General features: G+C 37.8%; 1 protein-coding gene and 1 long non-coding RNA gene across 4 annotated transcripts in view; one reads left to right on the top strand and one right to left on the bottom strand.

Moving 5' to 3' along the window:
- DDX46 (DEAD-box helicase 46) overlaps positions 1-14,603 on the top strand; it is a 60,149-nt gene extending 45,546 nt beyond the window's left edge. For 2 of the 3 annotated variants that reach the window (XM_023752155.1, XM_023752154.1), the window contains 5 exons: positions 2,000-2,176; positions 3,603-3,821; positions 4,487-4,631; positions 11,472-11,545; positions 12,825-14,603. In XM_023752155.1, coding sequence (XP_023607923.1) covers positions 2,000-2,176; positions 3,603-3,821; positions 4,487-4,631; positions 11,472-11,545; positions 12,825-12,872 — 663 coding nt within the window. In that variant the 3' untranslated portion in view covers positions 12,873-14,603. The remainder of the gene's footprint in view (positions 1-1,999; positions 2,177-3,602; positions 3,822-4,486; positions 4,632-11,471; positions 11,546-12,824) is intronic. The other variant, XM_014453901.2, reaches the window with a different exon arrangement.
- LOC111825484 lies at positions 204-20,493 on the bottom strand. The gene is made up of 2 exons (XR_002828667.1): positions 20,400-20,493; positions 204-454 (listed from the first exon to the last, which is right to left on the bottom strand). It is a non-coding gene; the product is annotated as an uncharacterized LOC111825484 (long non-coding RNA).
- Between the last annotated feature and the right edge of the window lie 29 nt (positions 20,494-20,522).

Raw genomic sequence — 20,522 nt, 5'->3', positions numbered from 1 at the left:
TGTTATTGTCATTTGAGGAATTGTGTCCCAGAAAAGTATTTAGTCCATGACCACAGTGGCTGTTAACCACAGCCAGGACCAGAACCCAGGTTTCCTATTAACCCCAGGCCATTTCTTTCTAGTATACCAGATTGGCTTACAAGGCAATTAAGTCAGTGTTTAGTTATCCGTAATGCTGTAACAAATCAATCCAAGACTTAGTAGGGTAAAAGAATAAACATTTATTATCTCATAGTTCCCGAGGGTCAGGAAATGAGGAGCATTTAGCCAGGTGGTTGTGGCTAGGGATCATATGCGACTGCAGTCAAGTTGTTGTCCCCAGTTGCAGTGACGCAGGGCCATCTTCTTCCAAGATGGCTCACTTACTTTGCTGTTGGCAGAATGCTTCCGTTCTTTACTGCTCTGCCTGCATGCCCTCAGAGCATGGCAGGGCCTTTTCCCAGAGCAAGTGATCCTAGAGAGAGCAAAGAGGAAGACTTAGTGCCTTTTATGACTAGTTTCTGAAGTCACACACTAGCACTTCTACAAAGCAAGTCACAGTCCAGCCCATACTCATGAACAGGTTCTACCTCTTGAAGGGACGAGTATTAAAGAATTTGTGGCCTTGTTTTTATACCTCAGTGTTGTTTTTATTGTCACTTTGAACATTTAAAAAAATTTATTGTTTCTCTAATTGTTGAAATAAAATATACTTTTGGTAAAAAATGGGAACAATACTGAAGTGAATAAAGTCAAAAGTAAAGTTACCCCTACCAGCTAGCACCATACACATTCTCCATTTCTGATTTTATGCATTTGTTTTGGATTTTAATGCTATATGTGCTGTTTAATATAAAACTGTTAAATGAAGGTTTTTCTAAATTAACCTAATTAAATTTAAACCCTCAACAAAATTTCCTCTTCATTTAATATTTGAAAGATAAGACCCTGTTAGCCTAATCTGAATATATGAAGAGGTTTATATCTCTTTAGTTGGCAGTGTTAATCATAATTTTGGGGCAAAAAGCATCTTTAAAAGGAACTGCAAATAGTTTATAAGGTAGATGAGACAAATCTGAGAATTGCACAGTCATCGTAGGAATTGTGTGATTCCTGGAGAGCAAGGGCTTTCGGCATTGCTTTTGCTTTGATGGGGAAACCTACCTTCATTTCTTTTCTTTCTTAGCTCAAAGGAATATAGTAGTACATTGTTCTTTTCTGATTCTGTTACCTGGTTTTTAAAGCAAATCCAGTTGAATTTTAAGAGTCTGGAAGAATTTTGGGAGCTTTATCCTAGGAACATGGTTGTATCATTCTCCCTGAGAATCACTGACTCTCCCCCCGTCCCCCAGTATTTTATTTTATTTTTTAATATATTTTTATTGATTTCAGAGAGGAAGGGAGAGGGAGAGAGAGATAGAAACATCAATGATGAGAGAGTCATTGACTGGCTGCCTCCTACACGTCCCTTACTGGGGATCGAGCCCACAACCCGGGCATGTGCCCTTGAATGGAATCGAACCTGGGACCCTTCAGTCTGCAGGCCGACGCTTTATCCACTGAGCCAAACAGGCTAGGGCTCATTATCTCTTTTTTAAATTGGCCGTTGGCCCTAAGTTATTGCCCTTCTTCCAGCCTCTTTCAATACAGTATATTTGGCCTCTAGGCCTGAGTGCTGGGGCATTTTAGATGCATCATGTTGGCTGCTCTGTCTTGACAACACACATTCCTTATTTGCTGAACTGTGAAGTATTTTCTGGATCACTCAAGAGTCTGCATAATGGTTCGTGTAGCATTGTATCTGTTTTCTATTTTTTTCACCAAACTGATTTTTTAAAATGAAATGTGTCGCTCTTAACCAATAGCTGGTATATTTTCCTGTTCATCTGTGTGGTTGAATTAACATAAATGTAATTGATTCTAGACTTCTGGTAGAAATATTTTTTATTAGTTTCTATAGATACACCTGAATTGGTATTTTTAATTCAACTTTTGCTGACCTTTTTTTCATTTTGTTTAGATTGATGAGCAAATTGAAAGCATGTTTAATTCAAAGAAGAGAGTGAAGGATATGGCTGCTCCTGGAACATCTAGTGTTCCTGTTCCAACTGCTGGAAATGCTGAGAAATTAGAAATTGCTAAAAGATTGGCTCTTAGAATCAATGCTCAGAAGAATTTGGGCATTGAGTCTCAGGTATTAAGTAATTTGTTCCAAGTTTTAGTCAAAACTTTCTATAAGTTCTTTGATTTAAATGCTTTTTAGGAATTATGATGAGAGAGAATCATTAATTGGCTGCCTTTTGCACACCCCACACTAGAGACTGAGCCTGCAACCCAGGCATGTGCCCTGATGGGGAATTGAACTGTGACAGTGCTCAACAACTGAGCTACGCTGGCTGGGCTAACTGAGGTCTTAATGCCTATTTTGGAAGGCTGAACTGTTAAGCATGTTAGCCATGGAACATGTTATAAAGTACTTTACTAATTGCTCTTACCAGAATATTAAAGAAATAACTCTCGTTTTCTCTACTGATTTGCTTTTACTGGGTGTGTTTTAAAGATTTTTAGAGTTTGGGGATCTGCGGGCAGGCCCTCTGTCCAGTAGGCTATATAGTTTCAGGTTTATAGCACCTAAGCTGGGATGACCAAGCCATAGGTTAGTGATGGAACCAGGCTCGGAACCTCTGGTCTCTGAGTCTTTGTTTAGCCAGTGAGGTATCATGAAGTATTTACTGCCCCCAAGCCTGTGCCACCTCAGAGATGGGATGGCAGTACCTAAATTTTCTGGGATTATTACTGCTAATAACTCTTTATTAGAGAAATCAAATAGCTGTAACTTTTCACTGTTCGAAAATCTTGAGGTATGAGTCAGGTATTACCCATGGAAGGGTTCTGTTCAGATTAAGCTTATAGTAAAATTAAGTTCAAATTAAAAAAGCTAAAAGGTGTTGAGTAAGTAATTTACTATCATTTATTGAATATTGGGTTGGACCATGGGAGAAGAACTCAGTGGTGATAGGGCACAAAGATTCTAATTCAGAGGAAATTCCTGGGAGTCCCAAAGCATGTAAATTATTTTAGGAATATACTATGTTCAATATCAAGAGTTACCTAATTATCTATAATCCAGTAGAACTTTTTTATTTTTTATTATTTTTATTAATGCAATTTTTTGTACCTTTAAAATTATTTTTTATTGATTTTTAGAGGAAGAGAGAGAGAGAGAGAGAGAGAGAAGAGAGAGAAATATCAATCGTTTGCCTCCTACACGCACCCCAGCTGGGGATTGAACCGTAACCTGGGTATATGTCCTGACTGGGAATCGAACCCGCCACCTTTTTGGTATATGGAATGACTCTCCACCCAACTGAGCCACACTGGCCGGGGCTATGAGCCAGTAGAACTTTTAATATAGAGTTGAATGTTCTTTAATTTTCTCATCAAAGTAAAGGCTATATATCAAACTACCAGTTAAAAACATATACTGCTAAATTGCACATATGGTAGGAATCTACATTAGAAAGATGCTTTTAATTAGTGACTTTACAGAGAGTAATTGGTGGGGTCCCTGATCTTGTCTCTGCCCTCAATTGAGATTTGACTGTAGTTCTTCTTAACTGCAGGATGTGATGCAGCAGGCCACCAATGCAATTCTCAGAGGTGGTACCATCCTGGCTCCCACTGTGTCTGCAAAAACCATTGCAGAGCAACTTGCTGAAAAGATCAATGCCAAGCTCAATTATGTGCCTTTGGAGAAACAAGAAGAAGAGAGACAGGATGGTGGACAGAATGAATCTTTTAAGAGATATGAGGAAGAATTAGAGATCAATGACTTCCCACAGGCAAGTAACAGATTTAAACATTTTGTGGAGTAGGAGCTTTTCTAAAAAATACATTTTTTCATTGACTTCAGAGAGGAAGGGAGAGGAAGAGAGAGATAGAAACATCAGTGATGAGAGAGAATTGTTGATCAGCTGCCTCCTGCACGCCCCACACGAAGGATTGAGCTTGCAACCTGGGCATGTACCTTCACCAGGAATTGAACTGTGACCTCCTGGTTCATAGGTCAACACTCAACTGAGCCACGCCAACTGGACGTGGAGTAGGAACTTTTGTTTCTTAGGATTGAAACCCTCTTCTTGAAAACCCATGAACATTTAATTTTGTTTATCTTTACTTTAAAAATGTTTTTAAAATTACAGTTTTCATTAAATATTATTTTGTATTAGTTTCAGGTGTACAGCATAGTTGTTAGAAAATCATATACTTTACAAAGTGCCGTGAACATTTTAATAGCTACTTTTTATCTAGATGGGGGAGACAACAATAGAAATTCCATTTTTATGAATATGTTCTAGGCATGTTAGGACTTAAATGAATTTATGATGATGTTAATTACAGTCTTAATATTGACCATAATATGATTTAGACAACCTATTCTTTGTCAGTGCACTCAGCTTTTAAATCCTGTTATGAAGTGATTTCCCCCCCACCCTTTCTTTTATAGACTGCTAGGTGGAAAGTTACCTCTAAGGAAGCTCTGCAGAGAATCAGTGAATATTCTGAAGCTGCAATTACAATCAGAGGAACATACTTCCCACCTGGCAAGGAACCCAAGGAAGGAGAGCGGAAAATTTACTTGGCAATTGAAAGTATGTACTGTTGGTTCTGTTTCAAGGTTGATGTAAATGTAATAGAGAGAATGTGAATTCAGTTCTAGAAAATAACGAATACCTATAAAAATTAATTTTATATGTTATTTGAGTTCTTTATTTAGAAGGTTAGTACACAAAGTTGAAATGATCCGTGTTTGGACAATTCATTCAAATCTGAAAATCACTTTGAAAGAAAAGGACTTTTCTTTTAAGGATTAATCTGTTTATACTTCTATTAAGTAGAACATTCTGGCCAAAGTTTAGTTTAGAAAATAAGTCAACTATATTAATAATCTACTTAATGAATTTTTAAGCAAATATTGCCTCAGAAATTATGTCCATAAAAGTTCATGCAGACCTTTAAAAAATAACGAAAGGACAACTAATACCATAACTTGAAGAGTATAAGTAATGCATTAACTAAGAGTGATCTGGTTTGCATTTTGTTGTTGTTGTTATTACTCCTCACTCTAGGATATTTTGTCCATTGATTTTTAGAGAGAATGGAAGGGAGAGACAGAGACAGAGAGAGACACATCGATTGGTTGACTCCCGCACACATCCCCATTGGGGTGGGGATTGAGCCTGCAACTGAGGCATGTGCTACTGACCAGAACTGAACTTGGGACTCTCTAGTCCAAGAGATGACGTTCGAATCACTGAGCAAAACCGGCTAGAGCTGGTTTGCTTTTTAACCTGTTGTCATACGTTCATGTGTGAATTCAGAAGGTAGTTTTCATTTTTATTTGTTTTCCTAACATGCTATTCTGCTGTGTGTGTGGTAGGACTCTGCCTCCCTTTATTCTTATTTAATTGGAACATTTTTGTCTAGACTTTTAAGTTGGAGCAGCCAGGTCCATTTCATCTCTTTAATGAACGAAATAATTGTTGAAAACTGTTGTTGGAGCTGTGGGGAAGTTGACTACATGTGTTGTGTAAGCCCAGAGTCTGCATACCTAGTGCTTAAATGGCTACAAAGGAGCTGCTCCCACACCTTGTATAATCTCAGACTCCAGTCTACTGTTTTGTTATACACATCAGTTCTAACAAGGAGGCCTTACCTGATCCCACTTCACACTGTGTGTATAGCTTTTAGCCTGCTTTGTTTTTCCTCACAGTACTCATCACATGGAAATTATAGTATATTTTTCCTTGTGTCTCTTTTCTTAGAATGCAGTGACTTTGAATGTAATGACTCTTATCTTCTGTATTTCTAGTGCCTGGCACATGGTGACACTTGATAAGTTTTTTGAATAATGCATCTGATTAAGGCCTATAGTCACTTGTCTTCAGGACACAAAATATTTGACAGGCATATATCCATTTGATCTCTCTAAAGCAGCACAATAGAATTCACTGTGATGGCTATGGAGTGCTTGAAATATGGCCATTGTGACTGAGAAATTTTAAATGTTATTTGATTTTTTAAAAATGTATTGATTTTTTTGAGAGGGAGGAAAAGAGAGAGAGAAATGTTGATTTGAGAGAGAAACATTGATCTGCTGCCTCCCGCCTGCACCCCATCTGGGAATTGAATCCGAAACCTGGGCATGTGCCCTGAGGGGGAATCAAACCGGAGACCTTTTGGTACATGGGGCAACGCTTAACCAACTGAGCCACACTGGCCAGGGCATAAATGTTACTTAATTTTTATTAAATTAAGTTTAAGTAGCCACATGGCTGATGACTGTTGTACTGGATAGCTCAGTTCTAAAGTTTGCTCTTAGGAAGATCAATGGAAGGTTATTTAGATCTCTTGAAAGTATATTGTTAAAAAGGTTTAGTGAAATAAACATTAACTAAAATGACTTAATTATATGTTAGGAATTATTTTTAGGGTTTATTTCTTTCCTGGCCAAAACAAAGAGAATTTCACAGAAAGTAGATTAGTACTTTGCCTCGTCCCTTTGCTTTTCATTGGTGACCTCCAATTGTTTTTATGTGGCTTCTTACTATAAAGATTTCACCAAGAGAAATACATGGGCAGTGTGCATCCCATTTACTTCTAAATAGAAACTGTTTCCTGACCGAAATGCCTAATGGTGTCAGAGTAAGTAAGTAGATTAAGAAAGGCATGCTGGAAAGTTCTGTTACCAAAATTCAGCTGTTGTTGTTTTTTAATAAGTCCTTGCCTGGTTGCTGTAAACTTTTGAATAGTTTCCAGAGTTCTGATAAAGTTTATTTTAATAGTTTTTGCAAGTTTATTTGCTGCTTTTGTGGAGGAACAGGCTTTTGGAGTTCCCTGCTCTGCCATTTTCACCAGTGTTACTCTTACTATTCGACTTTTTAAAATTATTGATGAATTAGGTAAAACTCAAAGGTAAAATCAAATGCAGCCTTTATATTTTCCTGTTACTGCCGTTCTACCATTACTGTATAATAAGATTCATACATATTTCTAAATGGTGTACAAAGGAAGTGGATTGAGAACTAGTTAAATTTTATTTCTTTATTTGTTTGTTATTGTGACTTTGATAAACTGACTCTCATCTATTTCAAGTCAGGTTTTTAAATGGCACCCTTTTATGTATCCTGAAAGACTTTTGGTCTGCCAGTGACTCAGTGTGTTTCTAAATCATGTGAAACTTTTTTATTGTCTAGTAATATGGGAGTGCTGGCACCCAGATCTGCAAGGAGAGAAAATTACACTGATGTTTTTCTGCATTTGGGACTGGACGGGTCGCCCTTAATTGCTCTGTTCATTAGGCCACCATGCAGGATGGAGACACAATGTCATCCAGTAGAATCTGATGATAAAACCTTTGTGTACATGGAGTCAGCCTTTAGGCTCAGCTTGAATATCATGGGTAGTATTTAAGCAAAACCAGTATGTAAATGCTTGCCTTATTAAGAGGCAAATCAGAGACATGACGGCTCTGAAAAAGGATCTTCTATGTAATTTATTAATTTAAAGGTAATTATGCTTGTTTATTATAATAGTAGAGGCCTGGTGCACAAAATTTGTACACTGGAGCTGGGGGAGTCCCCCAGTCTGGCCTGTGTCCTCTCACAGTGCGGGAGCCCCGTGATCGATTGCCCCATAGAGGTCAAGCCCCCACCCACCCGTGCGCACCTGCTGCGCACACAGCCTCTTGGTGATCACTCATCACGGCGTGAGGGCGTCACAACCACATAGGCTTTTATTAATAGGATAATTGTTTCAAATTTCAATTTACGTATAACTTTATCAGAACACACCTCCTATACTACCAAGTGAAGTGAAGAAAAACCCATAGCTTCTGCTGACTTTTCCATCCACCTAGATTGGTTCTGGTCACTTCTCTTCACTGTCAACTTGTGCTCAGGAAATAATGTGTAATGTTTATAATTGAAGAACCCCTTTCCCCCCCAGTAAAAAGATAACCTTGCCAAAAATGAAGCTTGAAAATCTAGAGACATAAGATGCTGAATAAAATCTGGAAATTGGTAATTAAAATGATAGAAATCTTTGAAATTTTTCATAGACGATTCGATTTGAAAGGGTCTTTCAAACCAAATCAACTGAACACTAATAGGGTGAAAACAGGTGTTGGAAGGAGCCTAGTGTCATCTGTTTCTAGTTCTGTAATTGGAGGGACCCCACTGCTTGGCTCCTTGGAGGCTCTTGGGCTCAGCAGCTCCAGGCCTCCCACCAGGCAGCGGGAAGGAGAACAGGAAGGACTTACATGCCTAGCCACCCTGTATAATTTATAGCCTGTTTTGTGACCCTCTTTTTACTGGTGGAGAATCCCTTAAAAGCAGCCAGAGTTGTTTTAGGACCAATGAAAGGAAATGCCTCTTTTTCATGGCAGCTTATAAACATATGTAACCAATTACCTAAAGAAGCTATGTAAGTCACAAATTTAAATGGTTCAAATGGTCAGACTTTTACTAAAGTAGAAAAGTTACTCTTCCATTTGAGTCTAAGTGAGAGTCGTTTTCCTTTTTAAAATAGCACAGAATGTCAACAAGCTTCACACCATCTCATGCCAAGTACCATATTTTGCTCCTGAATTTCAGTTTGGTTGTAATTTTCAGTCTGCCTTGGCTCTTGATTCTGCCCTTGTTCATTCTCCTCTATCTCTCTTCCCTTCGAGCACCCACAGCTTTAAAATCTTGTGGTTGGTAGCTGGTGGAGCTAAAAGATTTAGATATATTTCTGTGACTTCATAGCCCTACTCATGGCCCTTTCCTTCCTGTTGTTAAACTGTTTCTTCTCCCTCTGCCTCCTCCTTCTTTTCCTCTCCATTCTTCCCTCCACTCTTCCTTTCTTCTCTCTGGTGTCAAAAAGGTTATTCACATGTAATAAGTGGTGGAGGGAGATTTTTCCCATATCTTGTGAATTATTTTCTCCATTTGGTTTTCTTGTATACAGTGATTAAAATGGAGTTCTCTACATTGCAACCTAAGTTTTCCTTTTATTCTTTTTTTTTATATATATATATATTTTATTGACTTTTTACAGAGAGGAAGGGAGAGAGATAGAGAGTTGGAAACATCGATGAGAGAGAAACAACGATCAGCTGCCTCCTGCACACTCCCCACTGGGGATGTGCCCACAACCAAGGTACATGCCCTTGACCGGAATCGAACCTGGGACCTTTCAGTCCGCAGGCCAAAGCTCTATCCACTGAGCCAAACCGGTTTCGGCCCTTTTATTCTTTGACATGTCACTCCTAGTCCTTAATCTCTAGTTTACTTCTTTGGTCCAGCTCTTTTCCTCTTAGTGTATACTGTGCTATCTATCTAGACATACTTACTCCCTGTTCTTGTTGCCTGACTTCAGATCTCTCCACATGTCCCCTGATGGCTCTCTAATCTCTGTCTCTCCTGAACCACTGGTTCATATTTCCATTGGCATTGCTGACATTTCCAACTGATGTCCCATGAGCACCTTAATTACAGTGATCTCAATTGAATTTCACCCATCATCACTGCTGATAACACCTGTTTTTCTTCTTGGATTCAGTATCTTCTTTATTCTTATTTTACTTGCTGCTCAACTGTTTTTAGCATCTTACTTTGTACCTCTTTTTTACTTTACTTCTGGTCAGAAAAAACACATTTTGTCCAGTCTACCTAAAAATGTGCTTTCATGGTGGTGTGAACACAATTCTGTTGAGAATACTGAGGGAAAAAACAACTGCCTGGAAGTTGGGAAAGCTGCTTGGAGATATATTTTATTTAATTAATTCATTTATGTATTTATTTAATTTTAATTTTTTATTTTTTTAATATATATTTTATTGATTTTTCACAGAGAGGAAGGGAGAGGGACAGAGAGCCAGAAACATCGATGAGAGAGAAACATCGATCAGCTTCCTCCTGCATACCCCCCACTGGGGACATGCCCGCAACCAAGGCACATGCCCTTGACCGGAATTGAACCCGGAACCCTTCAGTCCAAAGGCTGACGCTCCATCCACTAAGCCAAACCAGCCAGGGCATTTATTTAATTTTTAGAGAGACAGAGACATTGATGTGAGAGAGAAACATCGATTGGTTGCCTCCTGCACAAACCTCAATGGGTATGTGTCCTGACCAGGAATCTAACCCACCACCTTTTTGTATATGGGACGATGCTCCAATCAACTGAGCCACATGGGCCAGGGCGTAGAAGTGATATTTAAAAGTTATTCTGGTAGACTACTTCCTAGCTACTTAACCTGTTGTAATATCTTTACAAGTTTGTTTTTCTAGTAGCCTACAAGATTATAAAGAGCATGGAGTTCTTCGTATAATGAATCTCTCACAATATACATGATGGGTACATAATGTTTCTTGAATTAATAACTGAGTGGATGTCTCCAGCCTGCCTCAGCCCCTTGGCTACCTTGTTATGTTCTTTCCACTCTTTTTTCCAGCCACGATATACTTCTTTTACTCTTCAGTATGTAATCCTTTCTTCCTTCCTTCCTTTAAAAATGTTTTTATTGATTTTAGAGAGAGAGGAAGAAAGAGAGAGAAACAGTGATGTGAAAAAGAAATATCGATTGGTTGTCTCCCATATGCACCCTGACTGGGGACTAAACCCACAATCTGGGCATGTGCTCTGACTGGGAATTGAACCAGTGACCTTTCTGTGCACTGGGCGACCCTCAGCCAACTGAGCCATACCAGCCAGGCAGCATGCCTTTCTTAATCTATACCATTGCACGTGTGATTCCCTTTGCAAAATATTCTCCATGTCATCTCTTCTACTTTAACTTATTTAATCCTCCATTCATCTTTGACCTTTCTGAAACATTTGTTGACTTTAAAGAAATAATAAATATCCAATAAATATTTGTTAAATCAATGAACCAAGGAAGTTCTATTTCCCTTTAACTTTTTCTTATTCTCTTTTGGATAAATCATCTTTTCTTCATTCTTTAATCAACATACCAAGAATTCTTAACACTACACGCATTGTAACCTCATTGCTTACATTTGAAACTCTGAAAGTATTGAGAACAATAAGCAGCCATTATATAATGTGGATGGTGTTTCACCAGTATTGAAAGGCTATCTTGGCAGGTAGCACAATGTTTCTGAAAGTCACCTACAGCCCTAACCGGTTTGGCTCAGTGGATAGAGCGTCAGCCTGCGGACTCAAGAGTCCCAGGTACGATTCCAATCAAGGGCATGTACCTTGGTTGCGGGCACATACCCAATAGGGAGAGTGTGCAGGAGGCAGCTGATCAATCTTTCTCTCTCAGCGATGTTTATAACTCTCTATCCCTCTCCCTTCCTCTCTGTAAAAAATCAATAAAATATATTTATTAAAAAAAAAAGTCACCTACAGTATTCCTGGTGGCTCTCCACGACCTGGGTAAATTTTCAGTGTAATTCTAATAATCGTTTTCCACTTTTCACCAGGTGCCAATGAACTGGCTGTGCAGAAAGCAAAGGCAGAAATTACCAGGCTCATAAAAGAAGAACTGATCCGGCTGGTAAGTTAAAAAAACCTCAAGGACTTATTTACTTTTTTAATAAATGTTTTGTTAAACTATAATATAAATACAGAAAAGTGCACAAATCACAAACCTATAGCTCAATGAATTTTTACAAAGTAATAAGCACACTGATGTGATCACTATCCAGATCAAGAAATATAGAACATTTATCAGCATCCCAGAATTCCTCCCATGCCCCTCTTCACCATTCATTTCCCTCAAATGTAACAATATTCTGACTTTTAACATCATAGATTAGTTTCGCCTATTTTTGAATTCTATGTAAAATAGAATCAAAAGCTCTGTACTTCTGTATCTAATTTCTTTCACTCCTCCACATTACTTTGAGAAAATCAGTCCTTGTTGCATGAAGCAATAATAATCCATTCTTTTTAATGGCAATATAGTTTTTAATTGTGTGAATATACCACAGTTAATTTATATATTGAACTTTGGGGTTATTTTAATTTTTGGTGTTTATGAATAATGCTTCTATAAACATTTTACTCCATGTCTCTTTGATACAATTAGTGTGCTTTTCTCTTGGGTATAAACCTTGAAGTTAAAATTGTTAATTAGGATTGCTAATCATAAGGTAAATGTGTAGTTTAGCTTTTAGTTGGTATTACTGAATAACTTTCTAAAGTGGTTATACCAGTTTACATCCCTTCTAGCACTGGATGAAAATTCTAGTTTCTCTGCATTTCTGCCAGTACAGGTGTTGTCAGTGTTTTTAAACTTAGGTAAAGACTTAATTTGACTTTGGAAATGTGCCTTTCATAGACCACCTTTCCAAAGGAGGCAGATACGTCCCTATGTCTTTAGTATCAGTTGAAGCTTGTAAACTCTTCTTAACAATTTGTATGTTGGAATAAGAGCCCTTTGATAGGAAACTTTATCCTTTCTCTAAGAATGTGTTTTTGAGGGCTTTTCTAAAATTCTACTTGCAGAACATTCTTTTGGGGGAGGATAAAAAGTGTAAAGACTAGAAGGTACACAAAACAAGAAGGAAGAAAAAGACAGCCTTTAAATCTAGTGCTTAAGACTGTTTCACCAAGCGGTGATAGAAAAAGGACCCTGAGGTCACTACCATTAAGTTGGTTCGAAATAGCTGTCAAGGCGTAGTCGAGAGAACAGAGAATGATTAGTTATTGAACAGTTCTTTCTTCCTCCATATAATATTAACATTTTTTATTTTAAATATGATAGTTTTATATGTTTGTAAAGGAAATGTCCTTGCTTTTTCTTACCACATATCTCTTATTTTCTATTATAGCAAAATTCATACCAACCAACAAATAAAGGAAGATACAAAGTCTTATAAGACATCTGGAAAAAACTTTTTACCTGTGCTGGTCGTGATACATGTGGCAATTGTTGTGTGCAGTTTACAATGTATTGTAAATTAAGATTTTTTAAATTCTGCCTTGCTGATTTTTTAAATATAAGAAACCAGTATTTGCTAAAGAAATCTTCTTGCAGTAAGTACCCCTAGAATTATCAAACTATATTTGAAGCAGGCCTGTGCCTGTTTTCAGAGTATGATGTCCTTTAAGCTTAAATATCAACATTTTAAATATCTGGATAGAATTCCAGAAGTTTAAAAAAAAAGGAAATATTTGGATTTTCTATTGAAGGTAGTAATAAAGTACACAAGTTGCTAAGGGGCTATTCACCTTATCCTCTTGCAATGAAATTGTGATAATCTCTTTAGAAAAGGTAAAATTCTGTCTAATTTTGTGTCTCCCTTGACTCTGGAACAATATGAACTGGATTTAAGAATGTTATTATAGAATTTTTACAAAATGGGTTCAGTTTTTGTTTCAGTTTTTATCATTGTAAATGGACAATAGTTGGATTGCTTTTTGTTTTTTTAATTAAAGATTTGTAGTACGAGTCTTTTGCATTTCTTTACACTGCAAAGAATTTTAGTATTTACCACTTTTAGGTTCACCTCACAACCTCTGGCTCTACACCTAGTTACTAACTCTTTTCTAATCTTCATTAAAAAATGTTTTTTGTAACCTGTAAATATTAATATGATTCCTTTCCCCCCCTGAAAGTACTTGTGTATGCATCTGTACATATAAATACCCTACTAATTTTAATCTGTTTTTCTTCAGGATTATTGTGTAGGTTGTGACTTTTCTTTAAAATTTTCAAACATAATGATAACCATGTTTTAAACTTAGTCATAAGCATCTCTCAGTGAAACTTAGTTCACAAAATTACATTTTTGAGCCCTCAGATATATTTCTTGAATATTCTAATTTAAATTGTTATAATTAGATTGCATAATATTCTTTTCCATGCTCCTGGTATATTAGAACTTCATATTATTGTCACTTCTTAAAAAAAGAAAAATTTCAGGAATTAAATAGACGTTTTTCTTAAGAAAGTTCCTTTGAATATTATTGACAGAGTTTTTAGGAAAGAAAAAATGAAAGCATACTATTGGTGTTCAAACAAATAATTTAAATAGCACATTAAGTGGTTAAGGTGACAAGGCATATTGATCATTGTTTCTGCAATACTTATCGTTCCTGAATAACTACAATATAACTGGGAAATATTCTTAGATGACTCACATATCCACTCTCTTTCTTAGAGGAAGAAAACAGACAAAACATATGTAAAAACAGAACCAAATAAACCATTTACTCTAAAGCTCCAGGCATTGTGGGCTCCTTTTCCCCAACAATTTATGTATTTGCTTATTTTTATTATATAGTTTGTTTTCTTTGATAGAATATGTGGCAGTCCCACATTGGTGACAATTGGTGCTCCTTCAACTTGCTGGATCATTTTGAGATTCAGCATTTTACACCATTTTAGCATTACTGCCTTTACGTTTGTGTATCTAGTTGTAAGAAACCACTGATAGTATTTTGTTTTAAAATGAAACACATTTCTGTTACTCCATTTTTTAATGTCATGTTGACTCTTTGATTTTTAAAATTTGAATGATGTATAGACTAATTTGTTTCTTAATGCAATATCAATATTTGCTCATGTTTTCTAAATTCCTTACAAAATAAAAAGTTGATTCAGTCTGCATTTTCCTAAAATTATCTTTGCTGAAATGTTTTCTGCTGTTCATCTGAATTTGTTTACATTGGTGGTCATGTGAGCGAAGTATTGCACTCTGTTTATTTTAAAATTCTGGCAACTTGCTACTCAAAATATACAGTTCTACTAAAAAATATGTTCCTGAAGAAGCGTCTTAGTCTTTGATGGTATTTGTATTTGGCATAAGACAGGCTATAGGGGAAATAGGTTCGTGTCCCTGTTGGTATTATACCACAGTGACACTCTTAGAATGGACATGGAAGTGTCGAATTAAATGATAATGGCTATGTTCTCTCCAGCTCCTTTAAAACACTTTATTATTATTTGATATATTTCATATCTTACTAGCCTTGTACATTGGTGTTCAGCTGGTATTCACAGTGTACCCGTGGCTTTCTTTGATCCTTTGTTTGAGACAGTCAGCCCTACATGTAAAGAGGTGTTTGTTTCTTTGAACAGAATCAGCTCTTGAATACCTGGAATTTATAAATTCCATGAAGCCAGCAGTGGGGTCCTCTTCTAAGTAATATATTAGCATCTTAAGAATCACAAGCTAGAAAGCCAAGCCTCCAGATTTGTAATTTGGCTATTTGTGAGCTCTTTTCCCTATGCTGCCTTGCTTTCTTTTATGAAACCATCAGCTAAAGTCCTTTAGTGACAGGTAACATAGTGTTTAAGATAGGAGCTGGGGGATGGTAGTTGACATGAGGCCTAGGCTAAAAAGCTACACTTTGTTCAGTAAAATGCTCCACTTTGGTGCTTTATAGAGGATGATGGATGCCGAGTTCTCAGAGCAGGCAAGAGTTATGAGTGGCTAGCCCAGTGTGGTGCATGAGCATATTCTTCCTCTTAGAGAGTTGAGTCTGGAGCTACGAGGTCTTCACATTTTGGTACATAATTTTAAATAAGAATTGGAGTTTGTGATAACTTCTGCTTCTGGCACGAAAAACTGAAGTTAATGTTTAAAAAAGGTGTGTGTGTTAAAAAAAAACATTTAAAAAAAGATGTGTGCCGTAAATATGAAGATAAATAAAAATAATAAATGAATAAGTCTGGAGGGGTAGAGAGGCTGCCTTAACTTTTGTTCTATTTAGGTGTTGTAACCATCAGAACACCTTAATAAAATCTCAGTTGAGCGGGGCCTTTAACTTGGAGTCAAACATCTTTGTACACACTGCTTAATAAAACACACATTCTTCTCTTCGGCTAGCTCTCTGGGGTTAATGGTGCCTACATTTCCTTCACTAGGTAAAGATTCCCTGACATGTTAGCAATTGCAGATATTTGGTATAAGATTATAAGTTCTATATCAACTTACAATTTTCCTCAGGTAGGAATCCAAGTAGAAATGTGAAGAAAAATGTAAACAAATGTATTATTTGCAAAATTCCTACAATATTAATGGTCTCACCTTTTTAGTGTCTTATGGCTTAGCTGGTGTATATGTGTATGTTAAGTACATACTGTCAAATCACATGACTGGTAAGGAATTTACTTTTGATTCTTTTTCTTGACCTTGTTCTCTTCCCCAAATATGGCATCAGCTTTATAAGGGTTCATGATTTTGAAGCTTGAGCCTTTAAAAAGAAATTTTAATATGCCCTGGCAGGGTAGCTCAGTTGGTTAGAGTATCATCCTGATACGCCAAAGTTGCAGGTTCGATCCCTGGTCAGGGCACATATAAGAGTCAACCAATGAATGCATAAATAAGTGGAACAACAAATTGATGTTTCTCTCTCTCTAAAATCAATAAAAATAAACACTTTAACTTTGCATTAACCTTGTTCTGTTGCAGAGGGAAAAACTATGAAATGAAAAAAAAGTTTGAACCCTTTTGGAGAACTGTGACTCAGAGTTACTCTCAGACATTGTTAGCATTTTTATAAAAGTTTCAGAATTAAAAAAACGAGTCATTTTTAGTATTTGCAAAAGCCTGGTAGTACATGTTTTGAATATTAGTCCCTTTTCACAGTTTTGCCTATTATAAAGAACATGTGAGGATTCAGTCTGCGAAATGTGCTCTTGGTCCACAGAAAAAGCGTATCATTTGAACTTGGCACTCCGTAGTAGATGGATTTTTAGCAGCCTATTAACTCCGGGCACTTCTAGCAGTCTTGGATGTTAAAGTGCCTTTGGCCATTATTTCTGAATTCCTAGGAGGCTCTTGGGTGCTTGGGTCCAGCCGGTGCAATGATCTTTGATGGCAGTATTTCCTCTCCATGCCTTTGCCTAAGGGAGCCTTCTGGGAGCTGAGATTCCCAGAACTATACTGTGGACTAAGCCATCCCCCAAGCCATCCTAGGGCCCAATGTCAGATTTGGAAAGCTTTGGTAGAACAGAGGAGTGAATGCCTGGGAACTTCAAAGAGAGCACAAGTTCCTCTGTAACTTTTTATTGGTCTGGTGTGCTATTATAGGTATGTCTGGGGTGGTAATGCTTCTGTGATACACATTCAAGTTTGAAAACCACTGGTAATCTTCACTTTGTTGAATTTTGACTTGCTGTGATACAAAACAGTGGTCTCCAAAGTGGGGCACATATATAGTAAGACACTGAAAAGCAGGATGGATATTACAAAATATAATGTGCATAATATTTTGTCACAGTATTGGTATATCTGTTCATATACATAATTAAAAATAAATTCACATATATGGGAGATACTTGGACAACCTTAGGCAAGTTGCTTAAATGCTTTAAAAGCCTCAGTTTTTTCATATATAAAATGGGGATATAATACCTATTTCTCAGGGTTGTGAAGATGAGATGAAATAATCTATATATATACTAGTAAAAGCCTAAGTGATCGTCAGGCCGTTTGACTGTTCGCCTGGTAGCTATGACACACAACGACCACCAGAGGGCAGACTCTCTGACCAATAGAGGAGGGAGCCCGATTCCTCGCAGAATCAGCCATGGGTTAGGTTGCTGCTGGGGCTCTGTCAGCCCCGAATCTGCTTCACCTGCACCCTGGACCCAGAGAGTGGTTTTGGCCAGATCCCCGCAGGCCAGTCCAAGGGTCTGTGCACCGGGCCTCTAGTTACAGTGCCTGGTGTATGATAAGCATTCAATAAATATTGGCCCTGGCTAGTGTGGCTGGTTGGGCATTGTCCCATGCACCAAAAGATCACTAGTTCGATTCCTGGTCAGGGCACATGCCTACACTTCGAGTTCAGCCCCCATTTGGGAGGCAACCAATCAATGTTTCTCACACTGATGTTTCTCTTTCTCCCTCTTTTTTTCTAAAAAAACAACAACAATTAAAAATAAATATTGGCACTATTATCATTGCACTGGGTAAATGGGAATGGGTTTTCTTATGCTGCCTTTCAATATTGCTGTATCTTTCAATATTGTTATAAGTTGTATACCTAGTAAGGACAATCAGTGGCTACTGATAAACTAAAATCTAGAAACTGAGATTAATTTTTTTTCTATTTATATCTTTCTGTTCAAATGAAAGTATTTAAGCACAATTGTTACCTCGTTTGAAAAGTCTTTAGAGGCAGCCAGCTCTCAGCTCTAGACAAATTCCTTTTATGGCCTACCTTTTGCATATATACACTTAACTATTTATTACTCAAAAATTTTATTAACTGATGACTTGTCTATTTGATCTGAACTACCCTGGGCCAGGCTGAAGTTGTTGGAGAAGGAATGAAAAATGTTGGGTTGGGTCTAAATTGTATTACCAGGGTGTACACTTTTGAGAAGAAATGGGAGGTAAATAAAATAGTTTGGCATTTAAAAGTGTGCTCTTGTTGCAATTGAAGTGGTGATAAATGGCTATGCTCTTGAAAAACCTCTACCTTCAGAACTAGTTGTACATTGTACCAATATTGCACCTCATTGTACTATAGTACCTCATGAAAACCAACCTGAGATAATTATCAGAAAACACCAGATCATTGCATTTAACATTATTCTGATTATCTGAGTTTTTGTTTACCTCACCAAATGTAAACTTACTGAGATCAGGGACCATGTCCTGCATCCCTAGTACATGGCAGTCAATAAATACCTGTTGAATTGACTAGTCACTTGTCCACTGTCATAAAGCTAGTAAGTGGTAGACCTAGGATTTAAATTCACATCTATCTTCACCTATTTCACAGTCCCACAAGAAAGACATTGTCTTCATTTCACACATATAAAAACTTTTCAAAAGAGCAGCGATTTGCCCAAGGTACCACAGGAGGTAAATGGCAAAAAGGTGTCCAAACCCAGGAATATCTGATTTCTGTTACACTCTGGCTACTCCATTGGACTTGCAAATCATTTGACTTTGTTAATACAAAAGTTTCTGTTTCTTATGTGGTTTTATGTACAAATACCACTTCAGGTAAAAGTTTAGAATTATGGATCTGGAATAGTCATGATAACGGTATGGGAGATTACAAAGCATTCTCAAATTCCACTTCAAAAATAAAGCAACTGTGCTTAGAGAAAATATTTTAAAAAGTGTTTTGGGAGGATACTTAATATGCTCTAAAATGTGTACACATTTTAGCTATTTCATATATTGATGATATTCCTTTTCTATATAGACAATACTAGTATGACCAGTCTTGTTTTCTAGTATTTTTATCATAGTTACAATGATATTTAGAATCAAGTTATGAAACTCTGCCTGCCAGAAAATGAATGGGCTTGCCCGTTTCTTTGTTTTAATTGATTTTTAGACAGAGAAGAAGGGAGAAACATCAATTATGATATCCAAACATCAATTGGTTTGCCTCCTGCATGCCCCTCAAATATTCTTTTTTTTAAAAAAATATATTTTATTGATTTTTTACAGAGAGGAAGGGAGAGAGATAGAGAGTTAGAAACATCTATCAGAGAGAAACATCGATCAGCTGCCTCCTGCACATCTCCTACCCGGGATGTGCCTGCAACCCAGGTACATGCCCTTGACCGGAATCGAACCTGGGACCTTTCAGTCTGCAGGCCGACGCTCTATCCACTGAGCCAAACCGGTTTCGGCCCCCTCAAATATTCTTGATTGCTTAGGCAAAAAGGACAGGCACCCGCCTCTAGCCTCTTTGCACTTCCTAACGAGTTGTCTTCCTCTCAGCAGCCTTCCTTTCTGACATCTTCGCATTCCTGGAAGGAAGAACTGGGGAAACGAATCCCTTCTGCTAAGTGATTTGTATGGGGTGACTGATTCACCAGAAATCTCCCAACAGCTACATTAAAAGGATGGGCGCGTTTGTAAGCAAATTCCTTGTCCCATCCTTCTTGTGATGTGGAATGAAGAATGGCGATTCTGAGGAGGTTATGGATATAAAAACTTTAAATTACAGGGTGTTCCACAAAATGAGGCATTTCGTTATCGCATAATCCTAGACCTGAGGGTCCAAGCACCACTTTTTACTTGAATACTTCCATTTTGTTTGGAGGCGGAGGTCTCACTCTACCTATCCATAAGCAACGGAGGGGGCAGAGGCTGAGTCCTTTTAATATGCTTGTAGCAGCGCCTAGCACAGTAAGACTCATTTTTGTGCGAACAGCACTTAAAAGCACAGTTCCTCGAACATGACTGCTGGGTTCAAATCCTAACTCCATTAATCCTATAACCTGAGAAATGAGGTCAGTAGTATAGTTCCAGCATCACAGAATTTGGGTGGAAATCAACCCACGTAAGGAAGTTACTTCCTTTGTGGCGAGTTCCTCCAGCCCAGCTGCAGCCCACGGTCTGCACTGGACCCAGAGAAGCTCGAGTCTAAGCCCCGACCCCTGCCGGTCCCCACGATGCGCATGCGCATCCCGGCTTCCCCGTTACCTTCCCCGAGCTTGCGTGCTGGTCGTCGGCGGGAGATTGGATCTCGCGATGTGCGTGCGCGTGCGCGGTCCTTGCGAGCTCTCGCGCGCTCCACCCCCACCCCCTCGCAGTCCGGGGCTGTAT

The sequence above is a fragment of the Myotis lucifugus genome, unplaced genomic scaffold, assembly GCF_000147115.1.
Source record: "Myotis lucifugus unplaced genomic scaffold, Myoluc2.0 scaffold_28, whole genome shotgun sequence".
Taxonomy (NCBI): Eukaryota; Metazoa; Chordata; class Mammalia; order Chiroptera; family Vespertilionidae; genus Myotis; species Myotis lucifugus.
Note: the sequence above shows the minus strand (reverse complement) of the source record. Positions and strands in the feature narration are given on the sequence as shown.